This window comes from Pygocentrus nattereri, chromosome 4 (genome assembly GCF_015220715.1).
Source record: "Pygocentrus nattereri isolate fPygNat1 chromosome 4, fPygNat1.pri, whole genome shotgun sequence".
In the NCBI taxonomy this organism is placed as follows: domain Eukaryota; kingdom Metazoa; phylum Chordata; class Actinopteri; order Characiformes; family Serrasalmidae; genus Pygocentrus; species Pygocentrus nattereri.
Genome location: NC_051214.1, coordinates 14,872,998 through 14,900,705, shown reverse-complemented (window position 1 = coordinate 14,900,705; position 27,708 = coordinate 14,872,998). Strand labels below are relative to the sequence as shown.

The following is a 27,708-nucleotide window of genomic DNA, read 5'->3' as shown; positions in this document are numbered from 1 at the left end:
CCTGGATTGGGAAACACCGGTGTAAAATAAGTGGAACTTTAGGGCCTGGATTGGGAAACACCAGTGTAAAATAAGAGTACCGTAAGACCAGAATTGAGAAAGGCTGGTCTAAAAAAGCACCAGCCACTGAAATGAAACTGACAGCAGCTCACTGGAGGTCTTTGCTCTACATCACAAGACAACGCGGCCAGATTTCACAGTCAGCTATGGACACAAGACACCTCCTGGCCACCCATAATCGCCCCTGATGTGCTGATGAAATATCTTCGTAGCGGAAATCCGCGCTGGACACTGAGAACATGGTGTGACAGTGTCAGTGTGAGGAGAGGAAGGTTCTCTGCAGTAACCGCCCCTTCCACGCTGAGACGAAGGATAGCCAACATTTAGACAGTGTGTGTATTGAAGCCGGCAGCTCCTGGACGCCACTCACTCTCAACATGAGCACCGGCGTGGAGCGACTGTTCGACGAGCTCGGGCACTTCGGGAGGTACGTGAATGCGCTGTCTGTGTGTGGTAGAGGGAATGAGGAGGAATTAGACTGAAAGTTGTAGAATATAGGTCAGTGAACTTTGATAAATGGTCGCGGACACTGAGGTCCTGTTTACAGTCACCTGCTTCATAAAGATCTGCTGAGAGTTTATTCAGTCGCCTGTTTGCCTCAGTAACAAAACCCCCTGAATGAATAGTTAACGGTGTAGAATGATCTGCACAGCCTTGAAGAAACTCCTACAGTGTTCATTTGTGTCTGGCTGGAATGATATATACACTCTTTAAAAAGATGGTTCTTTAGTAAAGGCAGAGGGTCTTTGCATGGTGAAATGGTTCTTTGGATTAATGAATGTATGTATTACTCCTTCATAAATGACTTTTAAACAGTGGTGAGTTAAAGTAGAGACACCCAAGGTAAAATATTACTCAAGTAAAAGTAGAAGTTCCTCCCTTTAGACCGCCACTTGAGGGAAAATACAAAAGTATTTCACTTCAGAGACTAAAAGATTCATTATGACTTTAATGTTCTGTTATCATTTTTGTAACAACACTCTTCATGAACTCATTTCAGGTGAAAATGCTCCTGTGTCTCTCTTGGTAAACCAAACATTTGATAGAATGTCATTAATCAGTGACGTTGATGTCTATTAAAATTATCTTAAGCACGAAACACTGAAGGCAAACCGCTTCCATCAGGTAGAACCGAGTGGCTCTGAAATCACTTTTTGCAAACAAGCAGTTTAAGATTTATTTGCAACTTGCAAATTGTGTTCTATTTACAAAAAGTTAGGTTAGCTCATTATTTATGTTGAATAGACTCTCCCAAAATTTTAACCTGCTGCACTGATGTTGAACTGTGTGCTTGCACTGGGTCTGTTTGTCCAACAGGTCAAAACAAGCTCAAAATAAAGTGCCGCTATGCCCTGATAGGTGTTCTTGCTTTGCACTTCTTACCTTTTGGTTTGTTAGATTTTTACGCACACATAAGCCAAAAGGAACGACAGATTTCTCATAATGTAGTGGAGTAAAAGTTAAATATTTGACTTTTATTTATTGAAATATTTGAAATGTAGTGGAATGAAAGTAAAAAGTCATCCAAAATGGAAAAACCTCAGTAAAGTACAGACACATGAAAAAACTACTTAAGTACAGTAATTACATTTACTTTGTTACTGTCCACCACTGCTTTTAAATCAACAAAAACCAGATGATTTCTGTGAGGGAGCCTTTAGAAGCATTAATTGCTTCAGATGTTTGGTTCCTATGACCTCCACTGTGAATTGTTTATGTAGAATGGAGCATTTCACATCAAACCACACTGCAGAACTTTGTGTACATTTTAACATTTGATTTATGAATATATTTTGAAAAATCTATTAAATTGCTCTTTCAGATGATTAAAATGAATAATAAGTCTGCAGTTTAAACAACAACAGTTAAGAAGCCAGATTTTAGATATGTACAAGGATTATCTATTTATCCTCAAGATATTAGTTGATACAGTAATAAGGTAAAAATATACAAAAGCATAATTTATAGGGCACTTTCTATTGGGAGGTGTACTTGTAAAAGTAATGCTTACATTTTTAAAGATCTTTGTTTCCCAACACCTAAAAGTCAGTGTGTAACCTTAAGAATGATTAATACCAAAACACCTATTTTCTACAGTTCAGTAATCAGTTTTGTGTTTTACTGAAAAGTATTATGATTTTATGTATGTGCAACTGTCCACAGCTTTGAATTATGCTCAAAATTAGCTACAATTGTCACTACAGAAATAGTCACTTTACCATAGGATTGTTTTAATGTGACAAAATGGAATGTTTAATCTTTTTTGTTTTAATAACATAAACATAATTAAGGAAAAGTGTCACTCAGTGCAAAATGATTTTAGTCGGATTTTAATTCCAAGTCAGTTAAAAGTCTGAAATTGTGTTTTCAGCTATGACTTTGAACCTGTTTGGTAGAATCATCCATAGAATTAATTCCTTTGCATGTAGTCTTAAATATTGAATAATGTTCCCAAAATGTTCATCAATGGCCCAGGTAATTATTCTCAATTCTGCATATTCACACTGTCAGAACAAAACCTCATATCTCCAATGGTAACTTTGCAGGAGAAGCAAACAACATCCTTAACTTTGTGTGGAAGTCAGTTAAACAAGATCTTTTCCAGGTAGTACTGGAGCATTTCCACTGATCTGTTCATCACGTAAAATACAATGTAAACAACAAAAAAAAAATTGGAGATACAAGGTTTTGTTCTGACAGCAACAATGTATTCCTCTAGGGCTAAAAGATTGTTTTCATGTCAAAGTTGGGTGACACTTTATTTAGAGTGGTCTTTGTAGATGATTAATGAACTCTTAATATATTCTCAGTAAAACAAAAACAACACATCAGTGAAGTATCAATAGTGCAGCATCTGAATATACTGAAGTAAATATCTTCTAGATGTTTTGTTGATACATTACTTACATTAAGCAGATGTATTGTTAATGTGTTACTTCCATTACACAAAACTTAACCCTAACCCGGGTCCTGATCTTAACCCTAACCTTAACCTCAACCCAAACATGTTTTGACATGTTACTGAAAGTCCATTGAGTCTCAAAGGATCACTCCACATAAAGTGCCACTCAAAATTGTCATTTCAAAGGGTGTAAGTTTTTAAACCACAAGCGTTATGATTTTAATTACAGCCTCTATTATTAACAACACTCTCTTGTGTTTTAAGTGGGGAAATTTAATCTATTCACATGCTACCTATAGATTTTTAAACTGATCAAAAGCAACCAAACACTAAAGACTTTTCTACAACACAACCTAAAATAACTAACCATCTGGGCAGTACGAAAATTAAAATCTCTGCACTTCTTGACCAAAAAAACAGGCAAATAATTTTAATCTTTACAGGATTGATCATCATTGTACTAATCCTCTCCCAGGTTCCAGGCATGCCTGTACTTCGCCGCTGTTTTCCAGGCCATGTCTTGTGGGATTCACTACCTGGCCTCTGTGTTCTTTGTGGAGACACCAAAATTCCTCTGTGATGCACCTTGGAACATCACAAATGTCCTGTATGGGAACCACTCTGGAAACTCTCTGGAAGATGTCTGGTCATTCTACAAGCCTGGGAATGGGGCGGTGGTGGTGCAGACGATCAATGGAGAGCAGTGGGAGCTCAGCCCCTGTCTCAAAGTACAGCGCCATGATGCGGTCAATTTTCGCTATGAGTTCTACGGCAACACGTCTGTGGAGTCATGTGGTCACTATGTGTTCGACCACAGCCAGGTGAAGCAGAGCATAGTAACCGACTGGGACCTGGTGTGTGAAAAGGAATGGCTGGCCAAGCTTTCCCAGCCAACCTTTATGCTGGGGGTCCTGATTGGAGCGCTGGTGTTTGGAGACATCGCTGATAGGTATGCTTGGTGTGTGTTAATTTATGTGTCCAATGAAAAGGTCTAGACCTACTTATACTAGTATATTAGTTTATAATGAATGAATGAATAAACTTTATTGTCATTGCACTTGTACACTTGCACAACGAAATTGAGGTACAAACCCCCCACTCTTGGTGCAAAGAAAAAGAACGAGAAAATAAAATAAGATAAAATAATTTAAATACTCTACAGATTTAGACTCAACAAAATGTAAACAAAAACGATTGCACATGACCCATGAAAGTTGAATTTTTCAGTTATAAATTGCACTGGCCCATTGAAATGAACTGTTAATTGCACAGTATGCCATTGCCCCAGTGTGGAATTGCACCAAAACCTGATCAGTCACATGTTTCTTTTAGTCTGTTTGTCCTTCTTTTCATTTGTCTGTAACATCTGCAGATGGCATCAGTTTAAACATTTGGTACCCTGAGTGTGTGCTGTCTTTTTTAATCCTGTCTGCCCTTCTGAGACAGCGGTTGCTGTAGAGTTCCTTAAGGGATGGTAGGGGATGTCCACTTTTTTTTGTGCGGTGTTTGGTCATCAAATCACCTTTGTAAGTCCTTTTTGTGTGCCCTGGTGCAACTGGAGAACCACACAGAGATACAATGAGTCAGCACACCCTCTACGGAGCAGCGGTAGAAAACAGTCAGCAGTTCCTTCTTAAGATTGAGCCTCCTGAGGATCCTTAGAAAGTGGAGATGTTGCTGTGCCCTTTTCACGGCCGCTGAAGTATTGGAACTCCATTGGAGGTCTACGTTCATATGCATCCCCAGGAACTTGAAAGTGGATACCCTCTCTACAAACTCCCCATTTATCCAGATTGTCTGCAAATCAGAATTCCTCCTCCTGAAATCTACAATAAGTTCTTTAGTATTGGAGGTGTTGATGACCAAGTTGTTGTCTGAACACCCGCTAGCCTTTGGACCTCCTCCTGGTATGCTGTTTCATCACCATCAGATATAAGTCCAATTAAAGCGGTGTCATCCGCGAACTTAACTGTGACATTGTCTGGATGGCTACACAGTCACTCATGTACAGGGTATAGAGCAGTGGACATGCAGGGCATGCAGCCCTGTGGAGATCCGGTGTTGAATCTGAGGGCTGTGGAGAGATTTGGTCCAACTCTAACTCTCTGTATGTGATGTGAGAGGAAGTCTCTAATCCAGCAACAGATGTTTTCTGAAAGACCAATGTCCAATAATTTAACTGTCAGTCTTTCCGGGAGTATGGTATTGAAAGCAGAGTGTGGAATGCTGTTACTATGGCATCCTCTGTTGATCTGTTAGCTCTGTATGCAAACTGAAATGGGTCAGTTGTGGGTGGGAGACAGGATACGATGTGACGTTTAACCAGTTCCTCAAAACACTGCATGACGATATGTGTCAGAGCGACTGGTCGATAATCATTGAGGCTGCTGATATTGGTCTTTTTAGGTACAGGTACAATTATGGCTGACTTCAGACATGGTGGTATGAAGGACTGGGACAGTGATGCATTGAAGATCTTACTAAAAACCCCAGCCAGCTGATCCGCACACTCTTTGAGGACCCTCCCAGTCACTCCATCAGATCCTGCCGCCTTTCTAGGGTTCACTGCTCTCAGTGTGCACCTCACCTCGTGTTCCTGCACTGTGAGGCTTGAGCTGCTGCAGTTGGACGGTTTGGCTGCTGCAATCTCTTAACTTTTCACCTCAAACCATGTGAAGAAGTGGTTCAACTCCTCCGCAAGTGTCAAGTCACCTACAGCCATTGTGGTGTTGCTGGACTTGTAGTGGGTGAGATGCTGGACTCCCTGCCACACTTGCCTCGAGTTGTTGGTCCTGAAATTATTTTCGATCTTTGTTTTTGTACTGTATCTTGGCTTTCCTGATCCCTCTCTTCAGGTCAGCTCCATACAGCGCCATACTGCTCACCAGACCTGAAAGCGATATCACGTTGCCTCAACAGAACATGAAACAAGTGTGCTGTACCTTAATAATAATTACAAAATCAGTTCAGTTTAGCTTAACAAGCAATGTATTTTGTTAACAGTAGGCCACAGTTGGCAAGCAACAAAATAGTCAAAGAATAGTCCAATATTTTTCGATTATTGTTCCATAAAAAAAGAATTCCATTGATGTGGGTGATCATATCAGGTACTTTATAACATGGCTCAGCTAAATCAGATTTTTAGAACGGTCTGTTTTAGGGGCATTTTTAGCTGGGTAGTGTCACTAGACCCATGCACATAAAGATATTGCAGATAGTATGATTCATTTGAATGTCAATAAATATAACTATTTTCTCATTCACCATTTCTCTCTTTCTACAGGGTTGGCCGACGGCCCATTCTAATGGCCACCAGCATGTGCCAGTTTGTGTTTGGCATCACTGTGGCATTTACTGGAAACTATTACTTGTTTGTGGTGATGCGTTTCCTTCTTGCCATGGTAAGTCTGGTACATCTTCTGATTATTCTCAAGTACATATGTAGTGAACAGTGAATGAGTTAACGAATGAACCATTCCAAACACAGAAAAGTGCAAAGTGTACAGTTTGCACTTAAAGTCAACAAACTATTTGAGCACATGAAATTTCCTTCTTGAGCAGGGAGCTAGGACTAAAACATAAAATATAGCCCCTTTTCCAAAATTGTCTTGAAAAGGTTAGTGGAAATGATGCATATAGTCTTGACTGGGTCAGTGGGTTCATCAAAGTAGCATAAAGAGCGCAGATTTGATGGTCTTTAATGGCATACAGACTATTCTGTGTCTGATTCATACAATACCTTCATACAAGTGGAGATGTAAGCATAAATGGTTAAGTAACCTCAGTGCGTGAAATCAAGAGCCAGCCTGCCAGCACTTCATTTACATGAAGTACACCCTACTTCATGCAGATGTGTTGGTAGGGAAGCCAATGAAACGAAAGCATTCAGTGGCTCGTCAATGGTCAGTGTGCTTGTAGGCAGAGATTGAGGTCGAGCACTGTACAGTGTTAAAATTGTAACTGGCTGACTGGAACAAATAAAATGTGAAATAAAGATAAACTGTAAGTTAGCTATAATGTAAAATGAAGTGATTTTGTAGTGTGAATATTTTTCTTAAACAAAATTAAACACTGTGTTAATGTAATGCTTCCACACCAGCTGGGTTTTGTATTTTTACATTTTTATGCAGTGTCAGTAGTATAAAACAAAAGCACAATGTAATATGTCTTTAAATGCAACATGGAATAGTTGCATGTAAAATAAGTACATCTACATTTGTACTAGACTGCTATGTGCACAAATCATTAGTATTACTGTTATTTTATTCTCATTGTTGGTATTATAGATGAGACTAGTTTTGTTAGTTTGCCAAATCAAGCATTTTCTTTTTTGAGGTTGATAAACGCTTACCATACGTGAATGATCATACAGATACAGTGAAGATGAAACCTAAGAATAACAAAACTGTCTGATCATTTTACTGTCTGATTTGACTATATGCAAATTTGATGAATAAGGCCTGATGTGTCCTCAAGCTATATGAAAGAAATAAGGTAAATAAATGAAGTAAATGTGAACACTTGTGTTACTTTACTAGTCATAACTGTGACTGTTCACATGCTTACATCTCCAGTGTCATACAAATATGTCATTACAGTCTTATTAAATTATGAATAATAGACCCTTTTAAAGTTTATATGAGTCTTTTATATAGACATATATGATTGGATAAAATTCAAACAAGGGCTGCTACGGAACCTTTGATTTCATGATTTCATGATTCATGTTCATGTATTTTGCTGGAAAACAACCCATGTTTACATATGTCAGTTGGCTTTGATACAGAAATGCTTGGTTCATTCCACTGAATACTTTTATTGGCTCCGCATCCGGACCATGGTCTTGAAAGTTAATGACCTCTGATCAATAGCTTTGTATCTATACTCATTGTCCGCTTACCTTATAGGAGCACTCTGTAGTTTTACAGACTGTAGTCCTTTATCAGTTTCTCTGTATAATTTGTTAACCCTTTGTCTCTAAGGGAATAGTATTATTTTCATTATTCATGCTTGTTTTTAGACATCATTTGTATGCTTGTGGTCTACTTGTGAGAAATGACGACATGACTCTGGAAATGGAAGCAGGCCCACCTCATCCAGACAGGCAGGCTTTAAACAGGAACAGCCCTGTAGGCTTTCCATTTTATTGTGAATATTTTAATTTTGCAGCAGCTGTTTTTTGACAGTTTTTTTATCAGCCTAGTTTTTCAGTTTTAAAAAAGCATCAGCTGTTGATCATTTTCATTGACTGGCTCCCTTGTTCAAAGGCAGGGAAACTGACAGGGCTTTTGCATAATTTTTACTTTGATTGGCTGTTTCTTTTTACATAAATTATAGAAAAGGACAACATGGTTTTCCTTGGTTTTCAGTCACAGATTTGTGTGGGTTTTAGAGAATGAAGTAGAAATAAGTAATAAGTAATTACTTTAAGAAATAATACAATTTCATTACTGTTTGCAAGAAGTAATAACTAATTGCTTATAGATTGATCATGTTACTGCAATGAAAAACTTTGTGCTAAGACTGGTGTGTACTTCTCTTATATATATATGTTTTTTTTATTATTTACAAGTTATTTAGACAAGTAGATCATTTTAATTTGTATTTTTGTAACATAATATTACTGGAGTTTTTATTGTAATCTACCAAGCAATCAGCTGCTTTTCAAATATTATGTTTATAAAAAAAAACATAACACAACTAAATAGGGTAGAATTTTGTGTAAAAATAAAAAAGGAACCTCCCATCGACCCACCACCAATGGGAGGGGCAGTAGTAGGGGTTCGGTGCGTTGTGGATCGGGCAGTGTCCGAAGGCGTGGGCCTTGGCGTTCTGATCCTCGGTTGCTGAAACTGGCTTTTGGAACTTGGAACGTTACCTCACTGGCGGGGAAGGAGCCTGAGTTGGTGCGTGAGGTTGAGAGATACCGGCTAGATATAGTCGGGCTCACCTCAACACACAACTTGGGCTCTGGGTCCAATCTCCTTGAGAGGGGCTGGACTTTATTCTTTTCTGGAGTTGCCCATGGTGAGAGGCGGCGGGCAGGTGTGGGCTTTCTCATAGCCCCTCGACTCGGTGCCTGTATGTTGGGGTTTTCTCCGGTGGACGAGAGGGTAGCTTCCCTACGCCTTCGGGTTGGGGAACGGGTCCTGACTGTTGTCTGTGCTTATGCACCGAACAGCAGTTCAGAGTACCCAGCCTTCTTAGAGTCCTTGGGAAGGGTGCTTGAAAGTGTTCCTCCTGGAGACTCTATTGTCCTACTGGGGGACTTCAACGCTCACGTGGGCAATGACAGTGAGACCTGGAGGGGTGTGATTGGGAGGAATGGCCTCTCTGATCTGAACCCGAGTGGTGTTCAGTTTTTGGACTTCTGCGCAAACCACAGTTTGTCCATCACGAACACCATGTTTGAACACAAGGATGTCCATAAGTGCACATGGCACCAGGACACCCTAGGCCGCAGTTCAATGATTGACTTTGTAGTCGTGTCATCGGACTTGCGGCCATGTGTTTTGGACACTTGGGTAAAGAGAGGAGCTGAGCTGTCAACTGATCACCACCTGGTGGTGAGTTGGATCAGGTGGTGGGGGAAGATGCCGGTCAGACCAGGCAAGCCCAAACGCATAGTTAGGGTTTGCTGGGAACGTCTAGCAGAAGAACCTGTCAGATTGATCTTCAACTCACACCTCCGTCAGAACTTTGACCAGATATCGGGGGAGGTGGGGGACATTGACTCAGAATGGGCCATGTTCCGTTCCTCCATTGCTGAAGCGGCTGACTGTAGCTGTGGCCGTAAGGTAGTTGGTGCCTGTCGGGGCAGTAATCCTCGAACCCGGTGGTGGACACCCCAGGTGAGAGATGCCGTCAAGCTGAAGAAGGAGTCCTACCGGGCATGGTTGGCCTGTGGGACACCAGAGGCAGCTGGCAGGTATTGACAGGCCAAGCGATCTGCGGCTTCAGTTGTTGCCAAGGCAAAAACCCGTGTATGGGAGGAGTTTGGTGAGGCCTTGGAAACTGACTTTAAGTCGGCTCCGAAAAGATTCTGGCAAACCGTCAGGCGACTCAGAAGGGGAAAGCAGTGTGCCACTAGCACTGTATATAGTGGAGATGGTGTGCTGCTGACTTCGACTGAAGACGTCATTGGGCGGTGGAAGGAATACTTTGAGGACCTTCTCAATCCCACCGACACGTTCTCCAGTGAGGAGGCTGAGTCTGGGGACATGGGAATAGGCTTGTCCATTACTGAGGCCGAAGTCGCTAAGGTAGTTAAGAAGCTCCTTGGTGGCAAGGCTCCAGGGGTGGATGAGATCCGCCCTGAGTTCCTCAAGGCTCTGGATGTTGTGGGGCTGTCTTGGCTGACACGCCTTTTCAACATTGCGTGGACATCGGGGGCGGTGCCACTGGATTGGCACACTGGGGTGGTGGTCCCTCTTTTTAAAAAAGGGGACCGGAGGGTGTGTTCCAACTACAGGGGAATCACACTCCTCAGCCTCCCTGGCAAGGTCTATGCAAGTGTACTGGAGAAGAGAGTCCGGCTTATAGTCGAACCTCGGATCCAGGAGGAACAGTGCGGGTTCCGCCCTGGTCGTGGAACACTGGACCAACTCTTCACCCTCTCCAGGATTCTGGAGGGTTCATGGGAGTTTGCCCAACCAGTCCACATGTGCTTTGTGGATCTGGAGAAGGCATTCGACTGTGTTCCCCGGGGTATTCTGTGGGAGGTGCTTCGGGAGTACGGGGTACATGGCTCTTTGCTACGAGCCATTCAGGCCCTGTACAAACAAAGCTGGAGTTTGGTTCGCATAGCCGGCAGTAAGTCAGACTCGTTCCCAGTGAGAGTTGGACTCCGTCAGGGCTGCCCTTTGTCACCGATTCTATTCATAATTTTTATGGATAGAATTTCTAGGCGCAGTCAAGGGATGGAGGGTGTCCGGTTTGGTGACCTCAGGGTCACATCACTGCTGTTTGCAGATGATGTGGTCCTATTGGGGACATCAGGCCGCGAACTTCAGCTTTCGCTGGATCGGTTTGCAGCCGAGTGTGAAGCGGCTGGGATGAGAATCAGTACCTCTAAATCCGAGACCATGGTTCTCAGGCGGAAAAGGGTGGAGAGCCCTCTCAAGTGGAGGAGTTCAAGTATCTCGGGGTCTTGTTCACGAGTGATGGTACAAGGGAGCGGGAGATTGACAGGCGGATTGGTGCTGGGTCAGCAGTGATGCGGGCTCTTTACCGGTCTGTTGTGGTAAAGAAAGAGCTGAGCCATAAGGCAAGGCTCTCGATTTACCGGTCGATCTACGTTCCCACCCTCACCTATGGTCATGAGCTTTGGGTAATGACCGAAAGAATAAGATCGCGAATACAAGCGGCCGAAATGAGTTTCCTCCGCAGGGTGTCTGGACTCTCCCTTAGAGATAGGGTGAGAAGTTCAGTCATCCGGGAGGGACTCGGAGTAGAGCCGCTGCTTCTTCACGTCGAGAGGAGCCAGCTGAGGTGGTTCGGGCATCTGGTTAGGATGCCTCCTGGACGCCTCCCTCGGGAGGTGTCACAGGCGAGTCCACCTGGGAGGAGACCCCGGGGAATACCCAGGACACGCTGGCGCGACTATATCGCCCAGCTGGCCTGGGAGCGCCTCGGAATCCCCCTTGGAGAGCTGGTGGAAGTGGCTGGGGAAAGGGAGGTCTGGGCTTCATTGCTTAGGATGCTGCCCCCGCGACCCGAACCCCGGACAAGCGGAAGATAATGGATGGATGGATGGATGGATAAAAAAGGATAAAGAGAATAAAGAAAATGTTTGTTTTGTTTTTTTCCTTCTGCCTCCCTGCCTATCACTTGCCCTTCTACCCTTCTCCCTGTCTCTGATCTCTCTCTCTCTGTTGGCAGGTGTCGAGTGGCTATCTGGTTGTCGTCTTTGTCTATGTTACGGAGTTTACGGGGAATAAGGTGCGTACATGGACCTCTATGCATGTGCACGCAGCCTTTGCGGTGGGAATCATGGTGGTGGCTCTGGTGGGGTATCTGGTGCGTGTCTGGTGGCTCTACCAGATCATCCTGACTCTCAGCACCTGTCCATTCCTGCTCTACTGCTGGAAGTTCCCTGAGACGCCCTTCTATCTGCTCGCTAAAGGACGGCATGAGGAAGCACAGGAGCTGCTGGACACCATCGCACACTTCAATGGTCTGGAGCCCAAACTCAAGGTAGAACTTGCACAATGAGACTGCTCCAAGTCATTTGTGATGGCTTTCTTTGCCGTATTAAGTATGAAAGTGTAATTTCTAGAAATATTTCTTTGCTTTAAATTTCCTTAATTTTATTCATTTCTGCTCATCCATCTATAATTGTGTCAAATCTGGCTGATTAATAATTATAATGGCTTGTTTACTATCAAGGACAATTCCACTGATTTCTCAGAATATCTTCTTAACTCAGTTGTTAACTCACAGGTAAAAAGGTTATTCAGAGTAGTTTGGTGTGAAATGGTGCATTGTAAAGAACCTTAGCAACACAGATTTACAGTGGTGGTGATGGGAACCAGAGGTTGTGATTTCTACACTGAAATGATTACCATTTCATTTACTTTCCAAAACCAGCAGTGAACATGTTCTTGTATGTCATGCTAGAAATGGTGAAATAATGGTGAAGATATTATTTGGAGGCTGTTTTTACCTTATAAAGCACTCTGTGTACTGTGTTTTAAGCCAAGAGCTTATCTCAAAACTATTGTAAAATAATATGCTAGACATCAGGCAGCGTATTCCTAACACGTTCCTGTAATAAGTTTCTGTGAGGGAGCTGTTATAGGCTGATGTCTGGCACCTATCCCCACCACTGTAAGCAATTCTGACTCGGCAAGTTTCTCTAAAACAGAGCATTTCAAACCACACTGATAGACTTGGCATTATGATTATTGAATTATGCAGACATTTTGAATTGAAGGCACACCGGCCTCTGACAGGCTCCTCTGAGTAAAGCCCTGCAACTAAAGTGGGAGAGCTACTGCTGTAATCTGAGGTCAAGCCCCTAATGTAGACAGGTGTGCCTGCCAATGTTTTCCCATGCTATCCATGTTGATTCTGTGGTGTGTGGGGTAATTTACCCACCCTTTCATGGTGCAGTTTGATGATGGAGCAACAACTATTCAAATGACACTTAGATATAGCTTATTTGTGTGGAGAATAAGAAATAAAACAATAAGATGAGTTACAAATACATGAGATATGAAGTAATAAACTTTTCAAATTAGTTTTTTTTATTACAGTGTGAAATGTTTCACCATTGGACTTGTTCAATCATATGGAATGACAGAGAATTGGATACTGTTGCTATAATATTGTGATTTAATATAATATGAGCTATACACGCTTATTTTTGATTCATTTTGAATGCTACACTGGGTGTAGCCATGTGGCAAGGTTGCATCGATGAAACTGTGAGTCGTGGAGTGTAGCCAACACTATCACCTTACTACAGAGAACTGGTGGGATATCTTGCCATCTGTGGCCTGACAGCTGAGTTTATTACAGTGCTTATGTTGCTTGACAGTATAGCATAAATCTCTCAACTATGGCTCAGCTGTTTGAGTTTTGATTAGATTTTTGATATTGTTGATCATGGCACAAAAACTCTGTGCAGTATAGAAAAAGTATATAAAAAAATCCATTTCTGACTGAGACAAAAGTTTTTGGCCAGCAGTTCTGCATTTTTTAAAAATCGTTTCATCTTGGCTTTCAGGAACATCATAATACAGAGTCAGCACAGATTATGGAAATATCTCTCTCCTGTTGCTGCTGGATTTGAGTGCAGCTTTTGATAATGTTGAAATGAACAAGCTTGAAAACCGTTTTTCAAGACAGACTGAATCTTATCTAAGATGCTCTGGTCTCTAAGTGGCTTCTCTCACTAAAACACTGCTATCAGTTTGTATATATATGGGTAGTTTTCCAGACAAAGAGGAATGCAATATGGTGTTCCCCAAGGCTCTGTTTTAGGGCCCTCAGTATTCTCCTTTTATTTCCAGCTAGTTTCATAACTTCTGGATTAGATTTTTGTAATGTATCACTGATTGGTTGCTTTGCTTTCCTCCACTTAGTTCAGAATGCAATGGCCTGTGTGCTTACCTGGAAAAAAAAAGTCTTATTTAGTTTACATTGGTTTGTGTTTAGTTCTGCACTGACTGTGAGCTCTTGCTTATGCTTATGCTCCAGCATATTTTGCCAGCCTCTTGAAGTGTTTTAGCGGCTGAAACAGGCTTATTGTGCCCATGATCAGTTATAGCTCAGTTAATGAAAAATACTTTCCTTATATAGCTCCTATATTCTGGGATAGCAATAGTGCAATATTCAAAGGTGTTTTTAAAAGCAGATTAAGCTAGTTTGGATTAATTTCTAGTATACTACTTTTTATTCTGTAGTTATTTCATTTAGACAATGGTATTTTATCTTTCTAATGTTCTCAGCTTCATGTGCAAAGCACTTTTTATCATCTTTATAACTAAAATTATAAAGTGCTGCATAAATAAAAATGTAATATTGCTAAAACAGCTGTACTGAAATAATTTATTGGCTTTATGAAGATTTACATTTTAATACATAATACACTTTAATACACATTAATACTTTATTTTTGAGCTTATGTTTTTATTTTCTTTGTGGTATAGGTATCAGACTTGTTGGATGACAATGGGAAGGCCTTGTTGAAGAGCACACAGAAAGATGAAAACGGGATGGAAGAGCCAGAGAAGAAGCTGAGTCTCTTGGACATGTTTGGTAGCTGGAAGATGGCCAGCCGCAGCGCCACCTGCTGGGCAATCTGGTTCATCGGTTCACTAGGCTATTATGTGTTCAGCCTGGGTTCTGTTAACCTGGGAGGAAACCAATATGTCAACCTCTTCCTTGCTGGTAAGAAGGCTGTGTATTGAATGCTCAGATAAGTAGGATGACATTACAATGCCTTCGTAAAATGAAGTTCTATTGAGTCAAACATAGGTGGATATTGTAAAAGTAAGTCTGTAAATCATGAATAAAGCCTGTGTACAGAAAGTGTCTCTCACATATTTGTGTTGAGGCTTAAATACACAAATTGCTTCATCAACCTTTATGCTGAGACTCCACTAACACACCTACATTGCAGTATGTTAGGAGTAGAGAGGCTAAAGTTCATCCAAATAACACAGTTCATAGTGTTTCATTACCAAATTTGTAAAAAAAAGTTGATTACGTGGTTTGTTGGTAGGTGCCGTTGAGCTGCCTTCGTACTTTATTGGCTGCTTCGCGATGGACAGGGTGGGCAGGAGATGGACCTGTGCTCCGGCACTGCTGCTGAGTGGAGTAGCCTGCATGCTTATAATTGCAGTACCTCAGGTACAATCACATTTCTTTTTGTATGTGTTTAACAGTATAGCAAAAATATATCACAACACGAAGACATTTTCATAATACATGATAAGTATAACAATATTGAGTTTTTAAATGTTTTTTCTATGGACCAACACAAAATCAGCTAATTACTGTGCAGTTTACACAATTACTGTACACTGGTTACTCACAGGTTTTGTGTAACTGGCCATTTGCAAAATTATGTTTGATGCTTCTGAGTCAGTCACAAATGTTTTTAAACATTTCTTACTCTGTCAAAAAAGACAAAGAAAAACTTTGACAGAACTTCATAAAACAAACCTGCAGTAAGAACAGCGGTGGTAGTAAATTAGTCTGTATTTTAATCTAAGAATTCTGTAATGATAATAATGCACTAATAATGCACAATAATACATTATATTCTTTGTATTTTTACATTAAATGATTCCCTTTGTCTGATTAATGTAAACATTTCCAGAATCTAGTTTCATTCACTTCAAATTGGCCCACATGCATTTAGTCTGTTAGCACAAGTGTTGCACATGCAGTTAGATTGAGCTGAATGTTTGACAGATAAAGCAGTAGGACTAGGAGTCTATCCCAAAAAGAATGAATTGCTCAATTCCAGTCAGTGGAGGTGACTTCAAAGCTTTGGACTCCACACAGGGACATTCACCCACATGCACATGGAATGTGGGATATTCTGCTGTCACTCACTAGACGTCCTTTTTGAAAAATGCATTATTCCACAGCTCACACATGGATAGTCCAGCAGTGCTTTACGTTGCACAAAGTGAACAATGAAGTAAATTTAATAATTTACTTAATCTTTAATATTTACATTTAGCATTTAGCAGACGCTCTTATCCAGAGCGACTTACAAGACGTGCTTTGTCTATCTAGAGAAAGTATCAATTAGGTTAGAGAAAAAGATAGTCCTGAGCTCAGGTACTGCTAGATACAAAAGTCAGTGTAGATACACAGAAAAAAGTAACAGAGTTGAGCACAGAAGTCTGTGCCTTGCAGTGCCATGCAATACAATACAATACAATAAAATAAACTACAATACACAGTGCATTCAACAATAAAGTAAACTACAAAACACAGTGCAATACAATAAAATATGATATACAAGTGGAGCACAATATATTGCAAACAATACTTAATTCAATGCTAATATTGCTTGCTATAGTCAAATATAATTAATGATATATATTTTTATATGTATATTTACATTCAACTTTGTTTTCATTGTGCAGAGTAGGGGTACAGAGCCAATGAAATGCAGTTAGCATCTAACCAGAAGTGCAAAACAGTATTATTTACATATAAAGTGCAGAAGCCTGGTATATAGTGGTAAGAAAATATGGATATGCAAGTATAAATATAATAAACATAAATACAGAGTGAGTGGAGAGTGTAAAATGAGGTAGTATGTCCTATGAGAGCAGCATATGTAAAAGATAAGTATGCAGAGTAAACTTGTACAGTAACTGTTGGTGCAAATATGAATAGTGTAGTAACAGACTGTTTAAATGTGAATAGTTCAGTAATACTAGGTTATGTAGTAATACATAAAGTACAATACAGTGAAGTGAGCGCAAAGATGCGGTTAAAGTGACGGTGTGGAGTTCAGCAGGGTCACACCCTCAGAGAAGAAGCTCTTTCTGAGCCTGCTGGCGCGGGAGCGAAGGCTCCTGTAACACCTACCAGATGGGAGGAGGGTAAAAAGATCATGGTTAGGATGAGTAATGTCCTTGATGATGTTCCCCACTCTGCCCAGGCAACGCTTATGGAAAATGTTCTCAATGTGATACACTGGGCAGCATTCACCACCTGCAGGAGCACTTTGCGTTCAGACGCGGAGCAGTTGCCGTACTACTCAGTGTACTATGGCAACTGCTCCTCATTTTGGAATCATGTTTATTGAATGGAATGGACTCTTAAAATCTATTCCATCAATTTGTGTGACTTGGAATCGGAGGTGACTCCAGAATTTCTGGAATCAAACTGCCATACTTAGTAACACTAACTAAGGGAGATGGGACTTCTCAAACAGTCGATTGGTCTAAATCTGCATTTATGATACATGCACTTCTAGAATACTATCGACAGCCATGGTATAATTAGAAAAGTGTGAAATGTGTTTATTTCCACCAGCCTGTGTGTATGTATATGTGTGCGTGTTTGTCTTCAAGGTCACCTACGTCTGTTTTTGTTGGACAGACACCAAAACACCAATGCCAGATCAAAACTCCCACACAGCGAAGAACTTAAGTAATGGGACACATCATATTAGATAAAGAGGGACACTAAAACAGAGCAAAGATCTGCCGAGGAAATAGAGAGGACGACAAACACTCGTCCATGAACTTCCTGACCAGTGGTGTGTGTTTGCACTAACATGTCTCTGTGTTCTTGATCAGGACACTGAACACACTGAGTAGTAGTTCTCAGTAGTTCTGCATGCTAGTTAATTAAAAATACTTGAACTTAAATGACATGCCAGTCACATGCCATATGTTTGTTGATAATTGAATGAACAGTACGAACCTGTTAGTCCTAGTTAGTTGGAAGAATAAATAACTTCATTGTCAGGAAAAAAGGTACATTTTTGTCCTCTAAGTTAGAAACTCTGCAAATTTGCCCTCAAAAACACACACTGACATCGGAGGCATTGTTCTATAACTGTTTTAAGACATGATACTTTTCAATTCAAGTTATGGCAGAAATTCATTCAGGGCGTGTAGTCCCAAGAGAAAACATTTTAGATTCATCACTATTTTACCATCATTAACAATGCATGTAAAAACTCTGAAATACACAAAGCAGTTCATTTGTCGTTTTGGAGAGAAAAATAACAGCTTTGTTTATGCTGAAGACCACTGGTTCATATCATCATCACTGTAAAAAATCCAAGTTTGTAAATTCCTTTATGACACATGATTTCACATCAGAGCACTCAGATTCACTTTGTTTACATTGCAAAGATTTTGAAAAATCAGTAAGCATGTCTTAAGATTTCTTGTTAGATTAATTACAGTTTTACTGGCGCCAATGTATTGTTTGTACAATACATTATGCACAGTGTAGCAATAGCAGCACATTTGTCCCTACAGTCACTACAGACTGAAATGCTGATTCACAGTCTGAAGCACTTGGTTAGTCTAGTGCCAAGTCAGCTATGCTTCAAAAACTTCAAAATCTCTCTATCATATGTTGGATGGTAGCTGTCTGGCATAATGTGAATCAAACCAACCTTCATTTGTCATGTATTTGTCTTCAATTACATTAGAGGAATATCTTGACTAAACATGCTAACATGACTAACAATGAATGGAAGAGGGCAGCCCAACAATGGATAGATGTAACTGTGTATTATTCATATAATTTTTTCTGTAACTATTAACTGTTTGTTTTAATTCATATTGGTGATGGTCCACTTTCATTCATCATAATTACCCTGTGCATTTTGTGCGAACTATTTAAGGCCTTCCTTAAAGACCCTCACTCAGCAAAGCTATCAGAAACCTCACACAACAGCTGTGCACTGAAAGGGATATTCTCTCTCTCTCTCTCTCTCTCTCGTCACTGCAGGACATTGCGTTCATGGCTATCATCCTCAGTATGACAGGGAAGTTTGCCATTGCCATTGCATTTGGTCTGATTTATTTGTACACCTGTGAGTTGTACCCCACGGTCATCAGGTATGTAAAGTACAAAGCTATGCATTATAATGTGTATTTAGTAGTAAAGTGCAATATTAAGTGGCAAGTAAGCAATGTCTTTGCAGGTCACTAGCGGTGGGCAGTGGTAGTATGATGTGTCGGGTTGGGAGTGTGGTGGCTCCTTTTTGTGTCTACCTTGCTGGCATCTGGATCTACCTGCCTCAGGTATATACACCACACTTCTGTTTTTCAGATTAAACACACATCAGTTATCTTTACCTGAAACCTCATTTCTGAACTATGATTTATGCCACTCATGATCAGTTAATCAAATATGTTGTATATGAACTGAAGTATGAAATTAACTATGAAATATACTGAATAGGTAACAGACCTGTTGTTATGGCAGTCCTGATCTTGAGAAATTGCCCTATTCATGCTCCTTAAACAATGTGATCTTAAAAAAAAAATTGGAATCATTTTCAACATTAGCAAACGTTTCATTCAACCTAAAGAGATAATAATCGAACTTACCTTGCCTTACAGCTACAGCAACTGTTCCTGAATAAATCATCCTCAAACTTCAGAAGCTAATCATTTGTTTTTCTATTTCTCTCTCCCTTTTGCTGCCACAAAATATGTGAGCAGATTAACTTCAGCCATGCTGCAGAAACCAGTGGAGTAGGCGATGCTGATGAGTTAGTTAGCTAGCAATGTTAAAACAGCAAGTGAAACTTCTGCTTAGACTGTCAAGCAGATGTTATCTCAGAACACACAATTTGGCCAAAAGTATGTGGACCATATGTACACTTATATGAGGTTGCTGGACATCCCATTCCAAAACTTTGGGCGTTGATATGGAGTTGCTCTCCATTTCCAGGTATGACAGCCTCCACACTTCTGAAAACACTTTCCACAAGGTTTTAAAGTGTGTCTTTGGGAATTTGTGCCCATTCAGTCTAAAAAGCATTTTGGATGAGAAGGCCTGGCTCGCAGTACATTCCAGTTCATTCCAGTTCATCCCAAAGATGTTCAGTGAGGTTGAGCTTAGAGTCCTGTGCAGGCTACTGGAGTTACTCCACGCCAAATTGGACCTGTTGTTGTGCACAGTAAACTGGAGAGGACTGTTGCGGTCTATGCAATATTAATGTTATTATTGCTAGAAACCTTTAGATGAGGTTGTGGGGTAACCTGGATGTATTCAAAGTCTACAGACCAGGGCAAGGATGCTTCAATAAACTTTTTTATTTTATTGGCTAAAAATCAAACTACCTTGGACTACATTCAATGATAGACAAAAGAAAATAAAACAAAACACAACCAAAAGGATAAAAGTTAAAAGGACAACATAGCTCGTGTAAAGTGGTTCAGTTAAATGATATGAGGCAGGGTGGTTCTCAGTAAGACGCAGGAAACTTAAACTTGAAAGAGTCTCTGTAGAGAATTAACCTAAGTCTGGACATGAGTAACTATATATGGCTGAGTGAGATGTACCTATTAACAGTTCTTCTTATTAAAGAAATTGGCATTAGAGACCTGACTGCAAATTGATGGAATCAGCTTACTTGGGAGTCGGGTTGACTTCAGAGGGGCCGTCTTCAAGGTCAAACACATGCGTTCCTCTCTTCATTGGTCGCAGATGCTGCGTTGCCGTGCGGGCTTCCCATCAGTGATTGGCGAAGGTGTGGAAGAAGTATGAGAGATAACAATAGAGTGCTTTTCAAGGACTCTAATAACCAAGTAGTATTACTTACAGATTATATAAATGTTGGTACTCAAGCATGTAACACCCAAGTCCCTTGGATTCCTTTATAAGTACATGCTGGTGGTGTGGTGTGCCTCATTCTCACTACTTGGGGGGTGTTGTGGCTCAGTATCTGAAGTGTCAATAAAATATAAAAACTTTGTTATAGATTCTCATAACAACCTCAATCTTGATATCTCCAGACTTCTTGAAATGAACCCCATGGTGGCAATTCTATATTGGTGCAGTCTGTAGAGCTTGATTCCTGGTTTCACAAGTTTAGTTAAAAGTTTTGGAGATCTGGCAGGCCAGGCAGGAATTTATGGCCTACATGCTAGATGGTCCAAAAAGGGGGTTGCAGAGACTCCCTCTTTTCCATATTCCCAAGATAATGTCATTTTAATTTGTGAAACTTGTTGGTAGTCTAATCCTGTTTTCATGACCTCGGTCTTCTTCTTCTTCTTTCGGCTGCTCCCTTTAGGGGTCGCCACAGCAGATCATCTGCCTCCATCTTGCCCTATCCACTGCCTCCTCTACTTTTACACCAACCATCTCCATGTCCACCTTAACTACATCCATAAACCTTCTCTGAGGTCTACCTCTTCTCCTTCTACCCGGCAGCTCCATCTCTAAATTCTTTGCCCAATATATCCACTATTCCTCCTCAACACATGTCCAAACCATCTCAACCTGGCCTCTCTGGCTTTATCTCCAAACTGCTCTACCTTCACTGTCCTCTGATCTGCTCATTTCTAATCTTGTCCATCCTTGTCACTCCCAACGAAAATCTCAGCATCTTCATCTCCGCTACCTCCAGCTCAGCCTCCTGTCTTTTAGACAGAACCACAGTCTCCAAACCATACATCATAGCAGGACGCACTACTGTCTTGTAAACCTTCCCTTTCACTCTTGCTGCTATCCTTCTGTCACACATCAGCCCTGACACCTGTCTCCACCCACTCCATCCTGCCTGCACCCTCTTCTTCACCTCTTTTCTACACTGTCCATTGCTCTGGATGGTTGACCCAAGATATTTGAAATCATCCACCATTACGACCTCTACTCCTTGCATCTTCACCTTTCCACCCGCCTCCCTCTCATTCACACACATGTATTCCGTCTTGTCTCTACTGACCTTCATTCCTCTCCTCTCCAGTGCAAACCTCCACCTCTCCAGATTCTCTTCCACCTGCTCTCTACTCTCACCACAGATTACAATGTCATCTGCAAACATCATGGTTCATGGAACCTCCTGCCTGACCTCATCTGTCAACCTGTCCATCACCATTGCAAACAAGAAGGGGCTCAAAGCTGATCCCTGATGTAACCCTACCTTCACCTTGAAACCATTTGTCACTCCAACTGCACACCTCACCACTGTCTCACTATCCTCATACATGTCCTGCACCACCATAACATACTTTTCAGCTACACCTGACTTCCTCATACAGTACCACAGTTCCTGTCTTGGCACCGTATCATATGCCTTCTCTAGATCCACAAAGACACAAAGCAGCTCCTTCTGACCTTCTCTGTACTTCTCTACCAACACTCTCAACGCAAAGATTGCATCTGTGGTACTCTTTCTGGGCATGAAACCAAACTGCTGCTCACTGATCTGAACCTCTCGCCTTAGCCTTGCTTCAACGACTCTTCATGGTGTGGCTCATCAACTTTATACCTCTGTAGTTACTGCAGCTCTGCACATCACCCTTGTTCTTAAAAATGGGGACCAATACACTGCTTCTCCACTCATCAGGCATCCTCTCACTCTCCAGGATTTTGTTAAACAACCTGGTTAAAAAGTCCACTGCCTTCTCTCCTAAACATCTCCATACCTACACAGGTATGTTATCTGGACCAACTGCCTTTCCATTCTTCATCCTTTTTAAAGCTGCCCTCACTTCCACCTTACTAATTCTCTGCACTTCCTGATCCACTATCTCTCCCCCCGTTGTCCTCCTCTCTCTCTCGTTTTCCTCATTCATTAGTTCTTCAAAGTACTCCTTCCATCTACTCATCACTCTCTGTTCACTCACTAGTACACTTCCCTCTCTGTCCTTTATTAGCCTAACCTGCTGTACATGATTTCCAGCTCTATCTCTCTGTTTAGCCAAACGATACAAGTCCTTTACTCCTTCTTTACTGTCCAGCCTCTCATACAGCTCATCATAGGCCTGAGCCTTTGCCTTTGCCACCATTCTTTTCGCTATGCGACTAGCCTCACGGTATTCCTGCCTATTTCCTTCATCTCTCTGGTTATCCCACTTTTTCTTAGCTGCCTTCTTCTTCTGAATTCTCTCTTGGACTTCCTCATTCCACCACCAACTTTCCTTGTCTTCTTTCCTCTGACCAGACGAAACACCCAACACATTCTTGCCAGTTTCTCTCACCACCTTAGCTGTAGTTTTCCAGTCCTCAGGTAGCTCCTCACTGCCCCCAAGGACCTGTTGCAATTTTTCCCTGAACTGCCTGCAAGCATCCTCCTCCTTCAGCTTCCACCATCTAATCTTTGGCTCTGTCTTCACTCTCTTCCTCTTCTTTGTTTCTAATCTCATTCTACAGACAACCACCCTATGCTGCCTTGCTACACTTTCCCCTGGCACCACTTTACAATCTCCAATCTCCTTTAGGTGGCATCTCCTGCTAAGGATATAATCCACCTGTGTGCACCTCCCTCCACTCTTGTATGTCACCCTGTGTTCTTCCCTCTTCTGAAAATACGTGTTCACCACAGCCATTTCCATTCTCTTTGCAAAATCTACAACCATCTGACCTTCCGCATTTCTGTCTTTCACACCATACATACCCAGCACCTCTTCATCCCCACTGTTCCCTATCACCAATCTCTCCTCTCTAGGGATACCATCTACCACTTCATCCATCTTACTCCAAAATTCCTCTTTCTCCTCTAACTGACAACCAACCTGTGGTGCATATGAGCTGACCACATTCAAAATTACACCATCAACCTCCAAATTCAGGCTCATGATCCTGTCTGACACTCTCTTTACATCCAGAACACTTTTCCCAAGCTGTTCCTTTAGGATTATCCCTACTCCATTTCTCTTCCTCTCTACACCATGATAGAACAGTCTGAATCCACCTCCAATGTTCCTGGCCTTGCTTCCTTTCCAACTGGTCTCCTGAACACACAGAATATCTACCTTCCTCTCTCCATCATGTCTGCAAGCTCTCTGCCTTTACCAGTCATTGTCCCTATGTTCAGAGTCCCTACTCTAACCTCCACACTCCTGCCTTTCCTTCTCTCTCGCTGCCTTCTAACCCGCCTTCCTCCTCTCCTCTTTGATGGTCTTCGACCTACAGTAGTTCAATTTCCACTGGCACCCTGCTGGTCAAAAGCACCGGAGGCGGTTGTTGTTAACCCGGGGCTCAACCGATCCGGTATGGCAATAATATTTGTGATCCGCATGATAGTTTTGGCACAAGTTTTACGCCGGATGCCCTTTCTGATGCAACCCTCAACATTTATCCAGGCTTGGGACCGGCACCAGAAGTACACAAAGTACACCCATAATGGCTGTTTTTTTTATGACCTCGGTCTGAACTTTGAAAAACCCTGAGATTCAAAGTTCAGGGATGGGGGGTGTCGTCCTAAACAGACATGATTCTGGGTCACCCAGATATTGATTTTGCTACAGGGCCTTCACCAAAGTGTTGCCACAAATTTGGGAGTAAATAATTGTCGAAAATGTCTTTGTATGTTGTAGTATTAACTTTACTCTTCACTGGAACTAAGGGACCCAAACCCTGAAAAAACATCACCAGATCATTATCCATCCTCCAGCAAACTTTACTGTTGGCACAGTAGTGCATTCTAGTGTGTAACGTTCACCTGGCCTCTGTCAAACTCAGAAATGTATGCCTTAGCTACAAACACAGCTCTTCAGTATCCCCCATTCTTCAGCCAGTTTTTGTCCATGGAGATTGCATTGATATATATGTGCTTGAAATAATACAATTATTATTGATGAATGTGGCTGAAACACCTAAACTCAGTAATTAGGAGGGGTGTCTGCATACATTTACAATATAACATACTACAACCAATAAACCTAACAATGCAACTAACAATGCAAAACAAACCTTTGAAATTAATAGCATAATCCAAAGAGTTGTCTACTACAATTTCATAATACATTAAATGGGATTTTTGCAAATGTTCCATAAAGCTTGTCCAACCTAGCAGTACCTGTAAAAGAACATGGATAGGTAGCTCAGTTGTCTCGGTTACAGGAAATAGTAAAACATTTACAAGTAATGGAGCAATATAATTTATGAATTGAGACGTTTTAACCTTAATCTAATGAATTCTGTATGACATTTACCTCAATATTTGTTTCTCTCTTCAGCTTATTGTGGGGATCCTAGCCTTCATTATTGGAGTTCTGGCCTTGTTCCTGCCAGAGACGCTGGGGGAACCCCTCACCTCCACCCTGGAGGAAGCCAGTGCTCTGGGTACCAAATTTAGCAAGAAGAAGACAAAAGAGGATGGGGTGCAGATGAACCTGACTGACAGCAAAGCTTGAGCCACAAAGAGAGAGACTGGAGTAATACAGAGAGCACTCTTCAGCACCCTACTGTTGAAAGCTCATGTAGGAACTTTAATAGAGCTTTCCAGTAAATATATCATTTTGGTTGCAGGATCGAGGATAAACAGTAAAAAAGCCATTACTGAAGGAAACCAGCCATACTAAAAATGAAGAACAGCTATAAAAGACTTCTTTGTTGTTTGAAGCTGCAGTGATGTCTGCATTTTGAGGGGTTTTTTTTGGAAATTGCATTTTTAAATACATAATTGACATGGAGGTCAGCCATGATGGCTGGCATTAGTATTTTGGCAATATTTGCTCCATAAAGGATGGTTCTTTATAATTTTACTATTGAAAGTATGTGGTCGATAGAGGATTATAAGCTGCCTCAGTATTACCTGACCTTTGTTTGGTTTTCACTTTGTCTACTTGGAGTTGTTATGGCATTTGTTCTGACACCTGAGTACAGAAGGAAAATGTAACAAGTAGGTATTTGTGACAATGTTCAAAATGAATATTCATGGTAGTTATTTTTATGTGATTGTATTTATACACTGCAAAGACCAATAGTAATTTGTATGACTCAATTATTATTTTCTTTTATTTTATTTATTTGTTTGCTTACTATCATGGTACAAACATGTATTATTTGAACTGTTTGACTAAGCATTGGAATCCAGGGTGACCAATTCCTCCAAACATACCTCTCACCCATGGAAATTGAACTAGTATATCCAATCATTTAATCCTCATATTTTGTTGAGATTTCCGTTGCATTCTCATTATTTAAGATCCAAGAGATGCTGTAATTGTAAAAATGCTAATAATAATTTCACAATAAAGCTGTTTTTTACCTTCACATTTTTATTTTCATCCTTTTTATCTAATTTATATCTAAAACCACTAACATGAAGTTTGAGAACTATGAGAATACAGCACATAGCCTATTAAAATGTGTAGTGTTTCTGGTTATTTCTATACGTGAAATTCAATGTTTATTGCTTAAAGAAATGTTTTTGAAACATTTGTTATGTAAAATATCTGAGCTGACTCATGAAAAAAATGGTCCCATCCACTTTTGGTAATTTGGTTAATTCCACTGTCAGATCCTAATTATGGTAATTTGTTAAACTGACACATCAGGCCTTAAATTCAGCTCATGAACGCTGAACCAACTGTAGAGCTTGTACATACAGTCAGTACTTTGATGCAAAAAAATCCTGACTGAATGATTTTCTGTTGGCCGTTTGAAGAACTTCAACTTCTTGTTTTCAAAATGGTTCTAATTTTGTATTAAATAAGAAAAAACTAAAAATTATATTAAATATTATTTCACAAATTATTATTCTTCTATCAAGGCTTGGAAAGCACAGGATTAATGCCCTCCACCCCTGATAAAGATGAGCAGAATGGGCTGTAAAACTATTTTAATTCTTTGATCTTTAATTCAAAATATTAACAAAAATCTAAATTTTATTTGAAGCACAATGATAGAGAAAAAATACATCATCATGAGATAAATATTTCAAATCTATATGTGTCATGATTGTTGGCACTTAAAAGGTTACCAAGAGATTTTTCCTATAACACAATGAGACTGGAGAAAAATCAAGGGATTTGAGCTCATTGCTTCATACAGAACCTCCAGAACCTTCAGGTTCTGAGGTCCACACTCACATGCTCATCCCACAGTTTTCTGTGGGGTTTAGGTCAATAGACTGGGATGAAAAACCTTGATTCTTTGGTCAGTGAATCATTTCTATATTGATTTTCAGGTGTGTTTTGAATCATTGTCCTGATCTAAAACCATCCAAACATAGCCTAGTTTAAGCTTTCTGCCTGAATCAGTCAGGTTCAGATGTAATATCTGCTACTTGGTGGAGCACATCATACTATGTATCCAAACAAGTTGTCCAGCGTTGTACCGTTCTGCATGTCTATCTTTGTGTCCACACCAAATCCAACTCTGATGGTTCTTGCCAAAAACTTCTATTTTGTCTCATCTGACCATAGAACACTTGCTCCCACTGAAAGTTCCAGTAATGTTAGCAAACTATAGAAGTTTGTTGGTTCATAACAGCAGCAGCTTTGCTCTGGCAAACCACCTCCCTCCCCAAACATACAGATGGCATTTGATTGTAGTTTGTGAGACGTTCAGACTTTTTTCTGACTCATTTCTGCAACTCCCCAGCTGTGATTCTTAAAGATTCTTTGTCCACTCAAACCATCCTCCTCACTGTGTTTGGGGTCAGTATAAACATACCTCTTCTTCCCAGCAGATTTTTAACATCCCCAGTCAGTTTCAGCTTAACTATTGCCCTGATGGTGGAAATTGGCATTTTAAACTGTTTATCCATTTTCTTGTAGCCATATTTTCTGGTTTGTGCAGCTCAAGAACCTTTTGTTTTGCATCATTGCTGTATTCTCTGG

The 27,708-nt window shown here is 40.8% G+C and overlaps 1 protein-coding gene across 2 annotated transcripts; it reads left to right on the top strand.

Annotated features, from left to right (window-relative positions):
- Positions 1 to 270: 270 nt before the first annotated feature.
- slc22a16 (solute carrier family 22 member 16) lies at positions 271 to 26,137 on the top strand. Of its 2 annotated transcripts, XM_017713003.2 has the most exons (9): positions 277 to 487; positions 3,438 to 3,911; positions 6,246 to 6,363; positions 11,843 to 12,157; positions 14,617 to 14,857; positions 15,192 to 15,319; positions 18,911 to 19,020; positions 19,107 to 19,206; positions 25,099 to 26,137. In XM_017713003.2, exons 1-9 carry the CDS (start codon positions 438 to 440, stop codon positions 25,273 to 25,275), a joined length of 1,713 nt encoding a protein of 570 aa, XP_017568492.1. In that variant the 5' UTR covers positions 277 to 437; the 3' UTR covers positions 25,276 to 26,137. The 2 variants fall into 2 exon arrangements, 1 of the variants encoding a protein (XP_017568492.1); XR_001858530.2 differs by lacking the exons at positions 19,107 to 19,206; positions 25,099 to 26,137 and adding an exon at positions 17,540 to 17,699 and having other exon boundaries at positions 271 to 487; positions 18,911 to 18,995.
- The last annotated feature ends 1,571 nt before the right edge of the window (positions 26,138 to 27,708 follow it).